Consider the following 17,273-nt stretch of genomic DNA (forward strand, 5'->3'; position numbering starts at 1 on the left):
ACAGAGGAGGAAAAACAAACTCGGGCTGCAGTCTGGGTTTGAGATTTTTATCAGATCCAGTCTTCCATGAACAAAGTTCCAAAATAAAAGTTGCTGACGTCGGGACGTAAACACACCCTCTGCTGGAGCTCTTTGACTTTCCAGCAGGAAAAAGATCGTGAAAAGTCTTAGTTTGGTATTTTCATCCTTGATAGTCGACTGTTTACAGGGTGGATGCAGTGACGAGTCACAGAGGTCGATAAATGCAGATCTGTGTAAAGATGTTTCAGTGTGAGGAGGATCAATAAAAGCAAACTTTGATGATGGCAGACACAGATCTGCCCGAGAATCTGTGATATTTGAATTATGAGAATACAAGTTATAAATATGATGATTATGAGGAAGATGAGGTCTCTACTCTGAGTTCGACTTTCCTCTGATAAAGCAGATTGATCTGTACAGGTCACATGATGAAAGCGACCACAAACATCAACGTAATTTGATCAGATTCAGGAAACAGTCATAAACAAAGCAATGAGAAGACGCCGCTTCAGGAGGTTCAGTTTTTATTGTTTACATCTTTGTAAAACTGTCTGTAGTATGAGAGTGAAAGTTTAAAAAGTAAAAGGAATGAAAACCACACAAAGGAAGCCGCGGAGTAATTTCAGGTAATGATTAAGAAAAATGTTTCTGCGTTCATGAGCCAGACTGTGCTGTCAGCGATCCGAGAGAAAACAGGAACAAATGTTTCAGTGCGAGCGTGCTTTTCACTCGCTGAGCCGTAAATGTAAACGCCGTCAGCAGGAAGTGGCGAGAGCCGTCCACCAGAGGGCGATCACTGCAGCAAACAGCCGCTCCCTGTCAAACAGTGACACAGGAAGCAGCTGATTGGGTCACAGCCAACGTGAAAAAGCAGAGAAACGTGCAGGAAAGAACAATAACAACAGTGTGTGTGTGTGTGTGTGTGTGTGTGTGTGTGTGTGTGTGTGTGTGTGCAGGCGATCCAGAATCCCAGTGTGGAGGGCGTGCAGGAGAAGGCCTGGTCTGCTGTCGTTCCTCTGGTTATAAAGCTCAAAACCTTCTATGAGTTCTCCCAGAAGCTCGGTAAGAACCACAGACGGCTGCTTCAGCTTCAGCACGTTTGAATATTAGAAACAAAACAAACATAAATAAATAACAATGTTCAAAAGGAGCAGGAAGAAGCATAACCTTCTTTAATAACCTTTTTCTGTTTGTGCTGCTCCTCTGTATGTATTTGGTTTCATAACCACACACACACACACACACACACACACACACACACACACACACACACACACACAGATGCAGAAACGTTTCAGGGATGTTAGCAGCTAACGTTCACACTGAGCTCAGGTTACTGTTCGGCCTGATCAAAGAGGTGCTTTCTACCGCGTCCCACAGAGACCAGCCTACAGTGTCTCCTGGACGTCCTCACCAGCTCCAGCTCCACTCCCACTCAGCACCTGGAGCAGAAGCAGGCTCTGGCCCGGCAGTTCGCCCACATCCTGCACTTCACGCTACGCTTCGACGAGCTCAAGGTCCGCTCCCCCTCCTCCTCCTCTGCTCTTCGTCTCTGTTATTCACTGCTCATCCTCCTCTTCATGTTCTTCATCTCCTTTTCTGATTGCTCCAGATGACCAACCCCGCCATCCAGAATGACTTCAGCTACTACCGTCGCACCATCAGCCGCATGCGAATCAACAACCTGTCTGTAAGCAAACAGCTCCAAAATGCATCTGAAAATCTAAAATATGTCGCAATGATTGAACGAGAATAAAAAACCACATGAATGCTGTAAAATGACGGCCTGTATATAAAAGATGGCTGCAGCCCAGGCTGTAAATGTCTCAGAGAACAGAAGCTTCACCTCACAGGTCTCTGCAAACTTACAAATCTCACGTCTACATTGATTTAAATTCACTTTATAAACTTACAAACTGCCACTTTTTCAGTCTGAAGCAGGCAGTGAAGTCAACAACGAGCTGGCCAATCGGATGTCTCTGTTTTACGCCAGCGCCACGCCGATGCTGAAGACGCTAAGCGACGCCACGTCGAAGTTTGTCTCAGATGTAAGTTCCTGCACACTTTCACTTCTGATTCAGGGTTTCTATGTCTTCACTGCTGGAGGTTTTTTACATCCTTCAGTACCGCCCTGAAATGTTACCTGAGGGAACTTTTCTTTACTTCCTGTCTGAGTCTCCTGTTCCTGGATGCTCACATTACACATGATCTCAGTCTCTAATAACGAGGTCTGTGTACGAGCTGCAAACTGCTCCCAACACAGTTCATCTGCATGATGTCATATGGTGAGAGTGCATACTGAGGCCTCCACCCACCTACAACAGTTCAAACAGCCGGCCAATCAGGTGAAAGCTGGCTTAAAGGCTGAGCTAAAACAGAAGAATAAAGCTGCAGAGGCTCAGTATGAGATTCAGTCTGTGTACTTCAGGACTATTTTATTTGCAGTTTTTTTAATACACAGAACTGTATGCTGGTTTTTGTTTTTATAACCCACCAGCAGAGGGCAGCCTCAGCACCGACTGTGAAAACACAGTTTGATAAACTGATTCTGATTTTTGTCGCTCAGCATCCGGAGGTGCCGATCGAAAACACGACAGACTGCCTGAGCACGATGGCCAGCGTGTGTAAAGTGATGCTGGACACACCGTAAGTCCTGACGTGTCCCTGAACACACCACGATCACCGTTTCTCTGTCATGAAGCAGATTCATGACTGTGTGTGTTTGTGCGCAGGGAGTATCGCAGTCGCTTTGCGAGCGAGGAGACGGTGTTATTCTGCCTCCGCGTGATGGTCGGCGTCATCATCCTGTACGACCACGTTCACCCAGCTGGAGCCTTCGTTAAGACCTCCAATATAGATGTAAGTTAGCACACATAACTTTTTAAAATTTTACAAATAACCCTGCACACTTCTGCAATGATCTCCTCACAGTTTAAGAAAATCACCCCCGTTGTCGTTTCCCACGAATCTGCTGAGCATGAAACCTCAGCCTGTGTCTGCAGGGATCAATCAACGTTTGGTTTTTGGTGCTTTTCAGATGAAAGGGTGCATCCGAGTGCTGAAGGAGCAGCCGCCCAGCAGCGTGGAGGGTTTACTGAACGCTCTCAGGTGTGTACTCGCCGCACAAACACATCAAAACCACCAGCACAGCCAAACAGGCTTTAAACGAGCTCCACCCTTTCACCCCTGCAGGTACACGACCAAACATCTGAACGATGAGACTACCTCCAAGCAGATCAAAAACATGCTGCAGCAAAATTAACCCGACATGAAACTGGAAGGCTGCAGGGAGGTCACAGTGTTTGGTCCGAATTTCAAAAGAACTACTGAACAAACCTTTATCTAATATTTCTGTGATTATTGTTTTAAACTGTCATTTTGAAAAAAAGCTGTTTTTGTTGTTAAGAAATTTTTTTAAAAAAAAGGGAAAAAAGGACATAAACCAAGAACAATTGGTTAAATATGAACTCGACTCGCATTCACGTCATGTGTGGTTTACAGGCCACCTGGTGGGCATTAGCAGTAGTACAGCTGACTTAATGTCTTAAATCTCTTTTGCTGGTTATTGCAAATTTACAGAAAGTCACACATGCAGAAAACATATCGGCGCCCTCTGGTGGAGGCGTTTGTTCCAGCCTAAAAGCATCCTGATGATGATGTCGCATCCACACCTCTGTCATTAGCAAAGTTTACAAAGAAGCTAGGAAAGTAAGAAAAGCCAGTGAACAGAGTGTCACTCTGGCCTTTTAGACTTCACGTTGTAAATGCAGGAAACAGAAGTAAACAGGAAAGTTCACCAGTGGCGATGATGATGATGATGGACAGCCATGTGGGTAAAATTTCAGACGCATGGAAAACCTGGAGGTCTGCCTGCAGCTGATTGGGTCTCATTCATAAAACAGAAACAATCAAAAGTGAGGTCGCAGCAGTTTGATGTCAGAGGGCTTAAAAAAGTCGACCACACGACTAAAATCTCCAAGCCTGCGGAGCGAGCGCTCAGCAGGTCGTCTGTAACGCTCAGTGACGTGAATGCGAGTCGGTCGCCTTCAAAGCAGCACAGATCAGTCAGCGTCCATCTGTTTAAGTGTTTTGGTGGTTCAATCACCACTTTGGCCTCTTTTCCATCACAATTTTTTTTAAGAACCCAAGACAGCTTTTATCTGATCGAACTCCTCGGCTGTCGTTCCTCAAAGAAAAAAAAAACCCTCTGTGGTTATTTTGAGGATCTATTTTCTCCACCAGTCCTCTCACACCAGCGGAACAAGATCCAAACATTATGGAAACCATCTGAAACTCCTGGAGAGGCAGATTTTATTGTCCTCTTCTGAGAATGTTTTTCCCCCTCACATTTATAAAATGAGCATTAGTATGTTTTTAGGGTCTTGAACCGCTGCTGCTGTTGTTTCCAAAATCTTTATCAAACCAAACCAACAGGCAGGAAAACCAACCCGTCACCACGGCCGTGTGTGGAGTCCTGCTCTGCACAACTCACACTTTTATTTCTTAACTTTAATGAAATGTAGTTTGTTGATGTCTGCAGTGAGGTGATGTCAGCGGTGCAAAACGTCACAGCCAAAACTGGTTTAGCCATCTCAAACATTACAGAAGAGTTTCATCGAGCTGAGATGTTTCAGCCTGATGGTAAATCTGAGGCCTTTTCGGTGTTCTCGTTTTCTTGTTTTATGACTGTGCTGAGTTGTTCTAATTATTTGATGGTACGTTGAAGTTTCTTTGGTGGAAAAGCTTTAATTCCTCATTTGGTCCCCTGGTTTAACCAAACACACCGTTTCAAATAGTTCTCTGTGGTTTCATGTATGTTCTTTACACTCAGCTCAATTTATCTTTCATTTGTTAAGCTTAGACTGAAACATTGTTGAGGTTTGAAATCCTCTAACACAAAACTGTCGGGGGGAGGGGAGGGGCTGAGAGCGGGTATCGGCCAACCAAAGAACCACTGTGATGATGATGATGAGGAGGATGAGGTACGAGGGAAACCGAGGAGGACTTTACTTTGGGCCGGCTGACTGGAAACTTTGAGCTTCTTGTTTTGCTTTGTATGTTAGCGCTGCCGTTTCAGGGACTGTATGGCATTAAGTGTTTGAAATGATGTCTGTGTTGGCAAAATAAACTTTTTACATTTTTAAGAATGATGCGTCTGTCTCTCACGTCATCATCAAGTCCTGAGTGGGAGCGTCCACACAGCAGTTAACTAATCAAAGGTTTCAGCGTCACTCATCAGACCACAGGGGGGCGCACTAAGCAGCAGGTTTGACCTTTGTGTTCGCTGGATGACGACGTCCTTCTAAAGTCGGGACCAATGACTGTATAAAAGATGGACGACGCGACACCGCCTCCTCCCATTGTGCAAAAATGAAGCCAAAAGCTCGTGTCCAAATTCATGGGCTGCGTCCTCCTGAGGACGCATTTGTAGACAGATTACGTCACAGCGACGTGCCAAAGGCTGCATTCCTCCGAATGCAGCCGACAAATGCGTCCTCCTTTTCCCCAAATTTGAAGGATGGGTCGGGTGTGTCCTTCGTGGCCCACCATATCCCAGAATTCATAGCGCAGCCCAGCCAAACTCCAGTTTCCAACAATGGCGGCCTCTACTAAGTTTTAAAATTACTCATACTAATCTTTCTGGGTAACAAAATAAACTTTTAACATATTTTCAGGCGAGAACGTGGGCGTGTAAACTTGAAATATCTGCTCGGTTTATCAAGATTTCGCATATTTGCATAAGTGCTTCGACGTTTTCGGAGACGTCTGCTACCCACCAGCTCGATAGCGAGCCGAGAGCTCGAGAACGGCACAACTCCCGGCACATCATTTTCAGATCACCGTGGACTTTCGCTACTCAGGTTAAACGTAATATAGAAGTCACTTAGACAACCTAAAAATGTTATTGTTGGGCTTTTTTCAGTGTTTTATTTATTCGTGAGTAAACCGGTTTGGCTGAGATTAAAGTTATTAGAGTAAATTAGATAAAATAAAACTTTATTAATCCCCCGGGTAGGTTCCTCCTTGGTTTTTACTAGGGATGGGTATCGTTTAGGTTTTATCCGATACCAGTACCAAACCGGTACTTTTGAAACGGTGCCGGTGCTTAAACGGTGCTCAAACCGGTGCTTAAAGAATGGAGAACACAAAATTGGTCCAAAAACCTCTCATGTTCAGCTGGTTTTTTTGTAAAAAGATAACAATGTTAGCCTTTTCTGCAGCTATAGGGCATATATGGTATCACTCTTGGCTGGAAGCAGTGCTTAAACAATGGAAAAAAAACCACACACTTTATCCAAAAACCTCTGTTTATGGATAAAGTGTGTGTTAAACATGAGAGCTCTCATGTTCAGCTGTTTCCCTCTTCTTCTTTGGTCATTTTAGCCTTTTTGGGCAGGGTGAAGGGAGTATCTGCCATCAAACAAGAAGACAGCTGCATGTAACTACCACGGTGTTTGCTAGTTCACCTTACATGCATTAATGTAATAACGTGGTTAGCCTACTCAACGTAAATTACACACGAACAACATTAAGCTACTCACGCAGAGAAGAACGGCTGCTGCTGATCTTCACCAGCAGCTCCCTCACAGGGAAATCTTCAGCACTCCTCCGTAGGCCCGCCCCACGAGATGGATAAACCCAGCATTTCATTCAATTCAATTCAATTTTATTCATATAGCGCCAAATCACAACATAAGTCGCCTCAAGGCGCTTCATAGATACATGATTCATAGATTCATGAACACTGTGATGGGGACCTTTGGTTTGTGTAATGTTATAAATACTCAGATACTCCCCAGAGGCTCCGGACTTTTACATAAAGATATTATATTCAGTCCTGTAGAAAGTTATATATTTAAAAACACATGATCCTCTCTGAATCACTTTATGGTAAATAACACTATCTGCAAAACACTGAAAGAATTCCAGATCACAAGTTTGTAGTTCAACATACAAGTGACGACCTTTGACCTTCATCAGGTTTTATTTAATTGTGTCAGAGAAACTCAAACGTGCTCTTCATGCAGCTGAGTACATCAAGTGTTTAAAACAGAAGCTGTGCAGGTCTGAGATCAGCAGCTCTCTGAAACACCAAACTGAGGTCCTGTTAATGCTGATATACAGTGACACAGTTACAGGGGTGATTAATCCTTTTGTTTTTTTGTCTTTAACTTTATCAATAAAACAGTGTGGTACTTTAACCTTTGCACTGTTTCCATCAGTTCATTTTGCAGTTAACACGTGAACATGTTGGATGATCTGTCTGCTGTCACTGGGTGGTGCTGAGGTCTGAATCTGAGGGCAGCTCCTGTAATCACAAAGACAACAGAACCATCCAACTCAGATATAAATTTTATCCCTCAAAATTGAAATAAAGCTGATTCTTCTGTCCTCACACACTCAGGATCTGAAGCTCTTCTCTTACATTTTTTCAGTATTACAGTACACTACAGTACTTTAATCCATAGTTCCTGAGTAATGAGGAGCTACTGAAGTACAAGCTTTTAAAAAATTGTTACTGTCTTTACAGATGTGGCAAGAGACTGAAAACATGCTGTTGTTTGCACATATTTAATATTCAGCTCTGCACAGGAGCTGTAGCAGGATGCAGCCTGTTGCTTTTACAGTATAATACTTGTAATAAAAGTATAGTAATGATAATTAGTGACTGAGCAGCTTGATTTCTTTAGTCAGGGTAAATTCATTCACCTGCACAGATTAGCTAAACGAACCCTGACAGCCGAGTGCTCATCTTAGCTAGGTCTCAGGACCGAGCTAAGGACAGTAGTTACGCATTAGCTTACAAACACGTTTAACTTACCGAAAAGGTGCAGCAGGGCCTCGGGTCCTTCTGTCGGGTAGTCCAGTTTACTGAAGAACACCTCAGGCTGTCAGGTTAAAACACTGGGTCGTGTTTTCGTAGCGTAAACTCTGGCCCTCCTCGCAGAGCCTACGCTCTATCTGCTATTCGCAAACAGAGATACGCAAGTTTCTCCGTGACTGCAGCTGTCAGTCAAAGCTGTTATGATGATGTTTCACCCCAATTTAACACGATGGCGGTAGGAATTAGAATCAAACTCATGGGAAAGGAGACCCCTCGGACATCAATCAGCGTGATGAGAACTATTGAAAACAAAAGAAAGAATCTTTGGAAAAAAAATTATCTAAGGGGAATTAATCTATTTTAGTCTGACCCCAGTCCCATCCGCTAACATGGAGGAGGCGGGGTTTATGACCTATACTGCAGCCAGACACCAGGGGGCGATAGAGACGTTTTGGCTTCATTTCTGGGGAGCTGTCGCGTCGTCCATGTTTTCTACAGTCATGGTCGAACCTGCTCCTGATTAAAAGTTTTTTTTCTCAAACACAACTCGTTAATTTTGCTCCGTGTGGAGGGAGGAGAATGCTGTAACTATAGCGACAAACATTACTTCACTTGCACCAAACAGTTTAATAAAATGTTTAAATTGTATATTTGAATTAAACATTCAGACATTTACTCCTCGCAGCTAAAGTCATGCACTGATCTCAAACACTGAAACAAGTCTCTTATAAAAACCTTCAAATTTTAAACGTTCCCAGGAAACATGAAGACGTTCTGCATGAATGCCACGGCTTCTAAGCGCTGAGCGTTCACTGCAGGCCGCACGCTGTGGTGAGATCTAATAAACTTATAAAGCATATTGATGACATGGAGCAGAGCCGCAGGAAGCACCAAGGAATAAAGGTGACCACAGAAGAAGTTCTGGGAAAGAAGAGTGAAGATTAGTGAGCAGCAGCGGTGTCACGTCAGCAGCAGGTGGGCCGTTTGCTCCGAGCGCGCTGATGGACGGAGACAGGAGCTGAAATGTGTCTCTGTGGAGAAACTGGAGGTGTGGTATCACATACAGATACAGCGCTGCTTGCACCACAGGTGTCTCGAAGTAATGCAGCAATGATGTAAAGTGCGACTTTCTTCAGGGACTTTTAAATAAGCGAGGACGTGCAGACAGCATACTGGATTTTTGGAGTAACGACCCCAACAATGTTAAAGGTGGGCCTGTCAGGTGGGAGGAGCCAAGAACATGCAGGTGACGGAGACTGAAATGTGGTGACTCCTAACAGGCAAAGCTACAGTACACAGCAAAATAACCTAAACAGTGGAATAAACACAGGTAACAGAATAACAGAGGCTCACAGCAGCCTTACTGTGGGATAGCTCACACACGCCTGCTGTACAGTTTCCGATGCTCTCTGTGTGACGGCGAGCTCACACATCACAAACAGATGTTTAAATCCAGACGTTTATCGGGCCTGGTCTGCCGGGTAATTCTCCCCCACAGGTGCTTCCGGGCTTTGTTTCCGACCTCTGTGAGTCCTTGTGTGAATTTTCAGCTTGGATGGGTCTTTAAATCGTTTCTCGCAGGTGCTGCAGGAGTAAGGCTTCTCACCTGTGTGTGTCCGCATGTGATACAGCAAATGGATGTTCTGGATGAAACCTTTTCCACAGGTGTTACAGATGTACGGCTTCTCGCCCGTGTGGATCATCACATGCTTCTTCAGCGCCGTCAGTTCGGTAAACCTTTTCCCGCAGGTGTTGCAGACGTACGGCCTCTCACCTGTGTGGGTTCTTATGTGGACCATCAGGCCTTTCCTAGAGCTGAGACTTTTCCCACAGGTTTGGCAGGTATAAAGTTTCTCCCCTGTGTGGACGGTCATGTGGTTTTTCAGCGCCGATAAGTCTGTGAATCTTTTCCCACAGGTGTTGCAAAGGCACGGCTTCTCACCTGTGTGAGTTCTCATGTGGACGTTCAGGTTACTCGGCTGACTGAAGGTTTTCTCGCACAGTTTGCAGGAATACGGCCTCTCGCCCGCGTGGGTGTTCGTGTGGACTTTGAGGTTGAAGCTACTGTTGAAATGCTTCCCGCACGCCTCGCAGGAATACGGCTTCTCACCTGTGTGGATTCTCATGTGGACCAACAAACTGTAGCTGCAGGTGAAATGTTTCCCGCAGGTTTCGCAGGAGTACGGCTTCTCGCCGGTGTGCGTTCTCATGTGGACGGTCAGATTGCTGCTTTGGCTGAACCCTTTCCCACACGTTGTGCAGGAGTACGGCCTCTCGCCCGTGTGGATCCTGTGATGTCGCTCCATCTGCGACTTGTGTTTGAAAACCTTTCCGCAGAAAGCGCATTTTACTGGCTTTTTACCTGCAACAGTGTTGCAGTTATCCACATCACTGTGACCTCTGTTTCTGAACTGTTTCTTCCCTCTTAGCTTGATACTCTTTCCTGACTCAACATTCCCGCTCCCTTCCCGATCTCGGCTCTCAGTTTCTTGAGAGCTGTGAGAGAGGAGCTGCTCACTGATTGGTTCTGATTCACTGTGGTCGCTTTCACCGTAAGTAAGAGTCACCATGAAGGTATCCGTCTCCTCCTTCAGTCCCAGCTGCTCTCCCTGCTGACTGCTGCACAGTTCCTCCTGCTCCTCTTTAATCTGTGGAGGTTCTGGTTCCTCCTGCTCCACACTGGAGCTCCTCTCCTGGTCACAGAGCTGCTGCTCAGGGAGAACCTCCTCCTCCTCCTCTTTACAGACGTACTGCTGTGGGACGTCTGGAGGGACACAGAAAGGTTTGTAGTGTGATTACAGGAAAAGTAAAAATATTCTAGAATCTAATTGTGATTAGAGATGAAATGTCAGATTATTTGGATGCACCTGAGAAACAGCTGCTGAAGGCTGACAGAGTCCTTCAGCTCAGGGTGAGGAGAGCCCTTTTGTACATGGAGTAGTTTAGGGTCTTTTTTCCAGGTATTAATAAAAATATTTTGTTTTGCCCTAATTTGACCTCCTTGAACCATTTTTCCAGAATTTCATTCTTCCTTGCAACTTCCTGAGGAGTTTTGTAACATCATAAAAACATTTATCTCTTCATAAACGTTAAAATCAGAGACGCGCTAACTTGAGCCAGCTGTTAGCGCAGTGAGACGCTGGCTTCAGCTGTCTGCTGATGCACGTACTGATAAACTGGACACCTCAGTGTACAGAGACCCAAACATTAGGCTAAAAACATAGAACGCGTGTTTCCATCACTGGCTTATTTATTTTTAATGTGAAAGTGTTTCCTGTTATTTACAGTCTGGTTACTTTGTCCTGTCTCAGCTCCTCACACTGTGGTCTGTTATTAGAACAGGCCGACGCAGCTTTGCCTGCACCATTAAATAATATCGGTACAGGTTTTGGTGTGATAACTGTCACCATATCAGTGACACAGACATATCATCCTGTATTTACATTCCCTGTCTTCCCTTCCCAACATCGGCCACAAGCGCAGACATGCCGCAGAGAGCAGCAAGAAGCGGCTCCACCGAGCGTCGCTGGAGCGCTCGCTCGACCCAACATCTGCTTGGAAAATCAGTTTCAGTTTGATTGTGTGACAACAGTGAAGCTCTGTGGAGTCACAAAGGTTAAGGTACTTTAGTTACTGTGAAACTGAAGCTTTATGCACTTATTTTATACTTTTACTTAAATATTTCCATTGAAAACAGCCTCTGCTGATATTGTGCTGCATCACTGCAGATAAAGCTGTGTCACCATTGTTACACTGTAATGATGCTGCTGGCACTTTGTGACAGTTGATTCCTGCTTTGACTCAGATCATCAGTAAGAGAAGGATAGAAATGAATTTTCTATGTTGTCATAAAATCATCATCACACATTTTTTTCACTGTCGTGATAGAATCTGTTGTTTATGAGGCAGAAGAAGCATCACACAGTAACGCGGCTCTGTCAGAGCCAAAGGGACCAAACCACAAACTGATAACATCAGATCCCCGTCAGCAGGCAGACTTTCACAGTAAAATGTTCATTTGTGGAGAAATAAGTGAAGCAGCTTTCAGGATGTGGAGCTGTGATGTGTGCTAAAGTCAGATTACTGTGCAAATGCACGTAAATCAAAATCAAATCAAAATCAAATCAAAAGGAAATTGTTAAAGTAAAAATATTATATTTAAACTTTTGATTTTTCCTGAATAAAGTTTTCTAGAGATTTGAAACAAGACTTTTTTGATTGACTAAGCAAAACTGATATTGGATTTAAAAAAGCTAAAATCTTGTCCACTCTCTGCTTGTAGCCGTGTGTCTTATATGTGCTAGGAGGGTCTACTCTAAGGCTACGTTCACACTGCAGGCGAAAGCGCATCAAATCCGACTTTTCTGACCCTGTGCGACCCATATCTGATCACGCTTTGACAGCGTGAACGGCGCAAATCCGATATTTTCAAATCCGATCTGGGTCACTTTCGTATGTGCTACTGAAGCCGAGACATATCTGATGTTTTAGAAAGCGACTGCTGTTTGATGGTCACGTCGCATTAAATCCGTCTTTTTTACGTCACTGACACGAGACAGATGCCGATTATCAGCGCCGGAGAAGACATCGTGAACACTTCCTGTCCATCCAGTGAAACTGTTGGGAAGACAACGTTGGAGAAACGTGAACATTTTCTTTGTTCTGTATAATCTGCAGATTGTGACAGAAATCTGCAGCTATCCTTTGAAGCAGCGCTCCTCTGAAACAGCAATAAGGATCATTATTAGGCCAAATGTAAATAATAAAATAACTTTATAACTTAAAGCAAAATTGGGAAATGTAATATTAAGGGCCATCAGTCAAACAATACTGTTTACTCTGGGTGTAAACAGAGCGCGTTGTGTGTGACGTCTTCTTTTGCGCATGCGGCTGCTTTGAGCGTTCACACTAGAGCGCGTTTGCTGTCGCATTTTATTTGTAGTTTGAACAAGCAGACAGAAAAATCAGATTTGATTTAAAAATCGGAATTGAGCATTAAGACCTGCCGTGTGGACGCAGCCTTAGTTCGTACTCCTCACCCTGTGCTCCTACACATGTAAGACACACTCGCTTCATTAGGACCACCTCAGCTTCACACACCTATTCTGTGTAACTTGATTTCAGGTTTCCAGATGACATCCAACGGTCTGCACTGATGTCTGATGTCTCCCTCACACTGCATGGTATTTTTTTCCAAAACCAGTGTGAAGGTATCCGTCTCCTCCTCCAATCCCAGCTGCTCTCCCTCCTGACTGCTGCACAGTTCCTCCTGTTCCTCTTTAATCTGTGGAGCTTCTGGTTCCTCCTGGCCCACACTGGAGCTCCTCTCCTGGTCACAGAGCTGCTGCTCAGGGAGAACCTCCTCCTCCTCCTTACAGACATGCTGCTGTGAGACGTCTGGAGGCACAACAATATTTTTAAAAATGTAATAAATTAATCTAAAATAATTATAAAAGCAATTTCTTATTTTATGTACTAACACTTCGAATAAACAATGGAAAATGTCTTTGTTGTAGAAGGCAACGAGTAACAGTAATAACTGGAAAAAATACGACAAAGCTAAATGTCTCAAAATTAGACAAAAGAACAGATTTCAGTTACACAGAAAAAACAAAGAAGCAAAATAAAATAGAGCAGGTCTCGATTGAGAAAATGCTGTGGCTCCCTGACCAGGAGAGGGCGCTGCACGCCGAGAGCCGCGACCTGAGCGACGTGGCTTCACACTTGGCTGTGAACCACACCAGTGTGAGCGGAATATTCATGTTTGTGTGGACAAAGGGCCTGACAGTGGGTGGAAAAACAAAACAAAACCAAAAATAAAGATTTTCCAGTAATTATTTTCGGTGTTCAAACTTCGTATCAAACGTTTTTAAGGCAGCGAGATGGTTGAGCAGAAACTGTTCTAAACATGTGATGACTTCAGCTGCAACGAGCCAGAACTGAAGCCTTTCAATGGTAAAGGTTTGCTGCTTTCTCTGCAAGCTGCTTTGTAACCCGCCTCCTCCTTCCAATAACATTTCCATGCTGTATGAAAACATCACGTGTTCCTGTTCCGCTCCATCGACCTCTGACTGCGCATGTGTACGCGGACAGTCGTGGACAATAATAAACGAATAAAGCCGCAGAGCTGAAATTTAAGTTCCGGCTCACAGGGACTGTTTCTCTGACTGAACAGATCCTGACTGAAGCAAACATAAACACGCGTCACACAGACAAACAACAATGAATGACATCAGACAGACTGCTAAAAACATTAATGCTGTCACGGCTGTCTTTGTCCAGCTGACATCACTTTCCCCTGACAGTGTCGTCACCTCTGTGAGATGAGCTCATGGCTTTTGTATCTGTTTTCCTGGACTTTAATCCAACGCAGAGCTGTGATGAGAATGAGTCAGCTTCATGTGAGACTCACCTGTGCTGTGCGGCTTTATGTCGGGTTTCCAGGTGATGTCCAGCAGTCTGCGCTCATCCAGCTCTCCCTCTGCGGTTTCCGTTATCCTCTCCTTCTTAAACTCTGTCGCACACTCAGGAGAGGACATTTCTACTTCAACAGCTGAAATATTCCATCAGAGATACAAACACGGAAACATTTTCCTGTTTTTAGTTCTCAGGTCTTCGAGCTAACGCTAGATGCTAACGCTTTCATTGTTTACATCCGGCAGATGTCACACTCTGAGGTTCCGACGGTGATACTGTCGGACTTTGGTTCCGCTCTTTTCCCCGCAGGGTGCAGAAGTCCCAACTGCTCGGTGTTAGAAATAAAATCCCAGCAGCAGCTTTACACTAAACACAGATGTTATATCTGTATGTATATATGTGTTCAAATGTTATGATTTCAAACCAAATATAAAAGCTCCGTTTATGGAACTGGTGTGGGATGTTGAGGAGGAGTTAGGAGGAGTTATACTGTGGACTGCCAGTTGGCGCCGTATAGTTATTACATGACTTTGGTTTTTTAGAATTCTCAGGCTGGTTTCATAGATTAAAACTTCTCAGCTGGTTCCCCAGTCTCTGTGTCCTCCTCTGGTGTCTGTCCATCTGTTTGATAGCTGGTCTCCTGATGGAAAAGGAGCTCTCTTCCTTTCTTTTACAGACAGCAGACGTAAGATGTGTGTCAATGAGAGGGAGACGAGTGCAACGGTGAAGCTGTAAGGATCAGAGCTAGTAAAGGTGGATGAGTTTAAATTCCTGGGGTCAAATATTCAAAGCAATGGACAGAGAGGTGAAGAAGAGGGTGCAGGCAGGGTGGAGCAGGTGGAGATGAGTGTAAGGGGGACGTGTGGCAGTAGGACAGCAACAAGAGTAAAAGAGAAGGTTTATATGACGTTAGTGAGACCTGCTCTGACGGTTTGGAGGCGGCCGAGCTGGAGATGGCAGAGGCTCTTCACTGGGAGCGAGCAGGAGCACAGGATCAGCTAAAAGGAGGTGAAGAACTCCGTCAGCACAACACACCTGTTTTGTAGAGCAACATAACAACACTGACACATTTTAATCACACAAGAAAACAAACCAGCCAGTTTTTGTCATATCAAACCACAATGACCACAAAATGATGACGTGGTTTGTAAACATTCTGCACACACACACACACACACACACACACACACACACACACACACACACACACACACACACACACACACACACACACACACACACACACACACACACTCCTCCTCCTCCTCCTCTGCTGCACCACCCCTCTGTGACCCTCCTCTGAGGTCTTTGTCTTCTCCAGCTGTTTGGCAGCTGATACCAAGTAACACAGGGACCAAACCAATACTTTGACCCTATGAAGGCGGCGTATGTGGGAGAGCAGCGTGTCGGGATGTCTGGGCTGAATCATGACCAATTTGTAATTTCTGATATTGAGGCTGGATTTTTGGGAAATGTGTTTTTTATGCAAATGTGTCTGTAAAGCACTTTGGATCAGCTGCTGTAGTCTGAATGTGACATAGGCTTTAAATAAAACAGACGTGACAGTCGACACAAAAAGGGTCAGATGTTTTCCACAGTGCTTGTTTGAGGTTTTTGTGTCATTAAAAAGAAAAAAGGTTTAACATAAATCAGTGGGCTCCATACTGAACTGAGAAGAAAGAAACTTCTTGTGCTGGTATTGATCTGATACCAGTATCTGGACTGCTACTATTGATATTTGCGCCTGTATCTGCTGGCAGCTCCATCTTCATCATCCTGTGTCCGGTGTATCCTCGGTCCCTGCTCTGCACATGTCAAACCGTCTCAGTGTGTCTCTAACTTTGTCTCCAAACCGCTCGACCTGATTCTGTTTAATCACGAGTCGTTTACAGCTACAGTAATGAGCAGTGCAGCCTGTAGGGGGCACTTCCACGCCTCACTGGATTTCAGACTGCTGCTAATGTGTTCAGAGAGGGACGTGGGCGGGAGAGGAATGCATGTTATCTTGACTGAGATATTTGAATGAAATCTTATCTTTATAGTGAGAGTGTAAAGATTAGATAAAGTGCGTGGGTTGTGAGCGTGTGTGTGTTTCAGAAAGAAAGACTTCCTGCGTGTTTGACGTGTCTCATCGCAGATCAAAGACACTTTTTATGAAGCGTTTGTAGAAGGAGGAGAGAGCACGCCCATGTCCTGCTGAAGGGATCAACAAGTGCTCTGACACATGAAACAACCAAACTCTCGTTAATGTTTCTGTGTGGCCTCTAACCGCCAGAACCACGGGACACACGTCAACCAGTCAGCTGACTCTGAGGGAGTCAGGTGGGAGACACCCACTACTGCTTAATTTAAAGATGACAACATCAAGCTATAGAAACAATGCAGCACGTGTACTGCAGTAAACCAGATGACTGATCTGTGCGTTCAGGGGCGACAGAACCTGGACCCGACGCTGCAGACCGGTTCCCCGTGCAGGGACAGAAGATCGTGGTCACTTCCTGTAAAATAACTTCATGACAGTTAAAATGGAAAAAGAAATCTCTGATCAGTTCACGGCGGCCTGCAGGGGCAGATGGAGGCTGTAACTCACTTTCCACTGAGATAAAGTCAAACCTCGGGGATATTTCCCTTTCCTGACTCCTTTTAGGTCAACTATTATTATCACATCAGGCACGATTCCCTTCAGCTGTGGCAGTTAAAAATAAGCCCGAGAGTGGTTTGTATTATCAGCCTCACAGATAATAAAACGCTCACGCAGGTGGAGCAGCTCCCACTGCTGTGGAGTCGCTGCAGTCTCCATCAGCGCTGCTCTTCATCTTTATTACAGGAATGTGATGATTTTAGGCATTTTAAAAACGTGTAGAATCTAAGAAACCAGATACATCATCAATAATCATATCCAACCTTTTCTTTTTAGCTCTCATGATCCGCATAATCAATAAAAATAAAAAATTAAAGAAGCAACTTCAGACTCTTCACGCTTCGGTTTTTTGCTCTTTTGTTGGAAAAT

General features: G+C 44.6%; 2 protein-coding genes across 3 annotated transcripts in view; one reads left to right on the top strand and one right to left on the bottom strand.

Moving 5' to 3' along the window:
* Positions 1 to 5,168, top strand: part of LOC146647402 (CYFIP-related Rac1 interactor B-like) — a 14,395-nt gene extending 9,227 nt beyond the window's left edge. Inside the window, exons 4-11 of the mRNA XM_085388962.1 lie at positions 978 to 1,083; positions 1,402 to 1,538; positions 1,634 to 1,711; positions 1,953 to 2,069; positions 2,588 to 2,667; positions 2,754 to 2,880; positions 3,059 to 3,129; positions 3,214 to 5,168. Coding sequence (XP_085245088.1) covers positions 978 to 1,083; positions 1,402 to 1,538; positions 1,634 to 1,711; positions 1,953 to 2,069; positions 2,588 to 2,667; positions 2,754 to 2,880; positions 3,059 to 3,129; positions 3,214 to 3,283 — 786 coding nt within the window. The 3' untranslated portion in view covers positions 3,284 to 5,168. The remainder of the gene's footprint in view (positions 1 to 977; positions 1,084 to 1,401; positions 1,539 to 1,633; positions 1,712 to 1,952; positions 2,070 to 2,587; positions 2,668 to 2,753; positions 2,881 to 3,058; positions 3,130 to 3,213) is intronic.
* Positions 5,169 to 6,713: 1,545 nt separating this feature from the next.
* Positions 6,714 to 14,523, bottom strand: LOC146647403 (uncharacterized). 2 transcript variants are annotated; one of them, XR_014908439.1, is made up of 4 exons: positions 14,259 to 14,523; positions 12,947 to 13,243; positions 7,844 to 10,610; positions 6,717 to 7,330 (listed from the first exon to the last, which is right to left on the bottom strand). XR_014908439.1 is itself a non-coding variant. In XM_085388865.1 (3 exons), exons 1-3 carry the CDS (start codon positions 14,383 to 14,385, stop codon positions 9,307 to 9,309), a joined length of 1,728 nt encoding a protein of 575 aa, XP_085244991.1. In that variant the 5' UTR covers positions 14,386 to 14,523; the 3' UTR covers positions 6,714 to 9,306. The 2 variants fall into 2 exon arrangements, 1 of the variants encoding a protein (XP_085244991.1); XM_085388865.1 differs by having other exon boundaries at positions 6,714 to 10,610.
* Positions 14,524 to 17,273: the final 2,750 nt, after the last annotated feature.

This window comes from Rhamphochromis longiceps, linkage group LG18 (genome assembly GCF_057381845.1).
Source record: "Rhamphochromis longiceps isolate RC_006_pf linkage group LG18, R_longiceps_female_GT1.1, whole genome shotgun sequence".
In the NCBI taxonomy this organism is placed as follows: domain Eukaryota; kingdom Metazoa; phylum Chordata; class Actinopteri; order Cichliformes; family Cichlidae; genus Rhamphochromis; species Rhamphochromis longiceps.

Excerpts from the sequence above, each read along its gene's own strand:
- LOC146647403 (XM_085388865.1), bottom strand. The coding sequence starts at position 14,385 with ATGTCCTCTCCTGAGTGTGCGACAGAGTTTAAGAAGGAGAGGATAACG. Across the intron at positions 13,244-14,258 it reads CATAAAGCCGCACAGCACAG|ACGTCTCACAGCAGCATGTC; the intron begins GTGAGTCTCACA and ends TTGTGCCTCCAG. Across the intron at positions 10,611-12,946 it reads AATCAAGTTACACAGAATAG|ACGTCCCACAGCAGTACGTC; the intron begins GTGTGTGAAGCT and ends GTGTCCCTCCAG.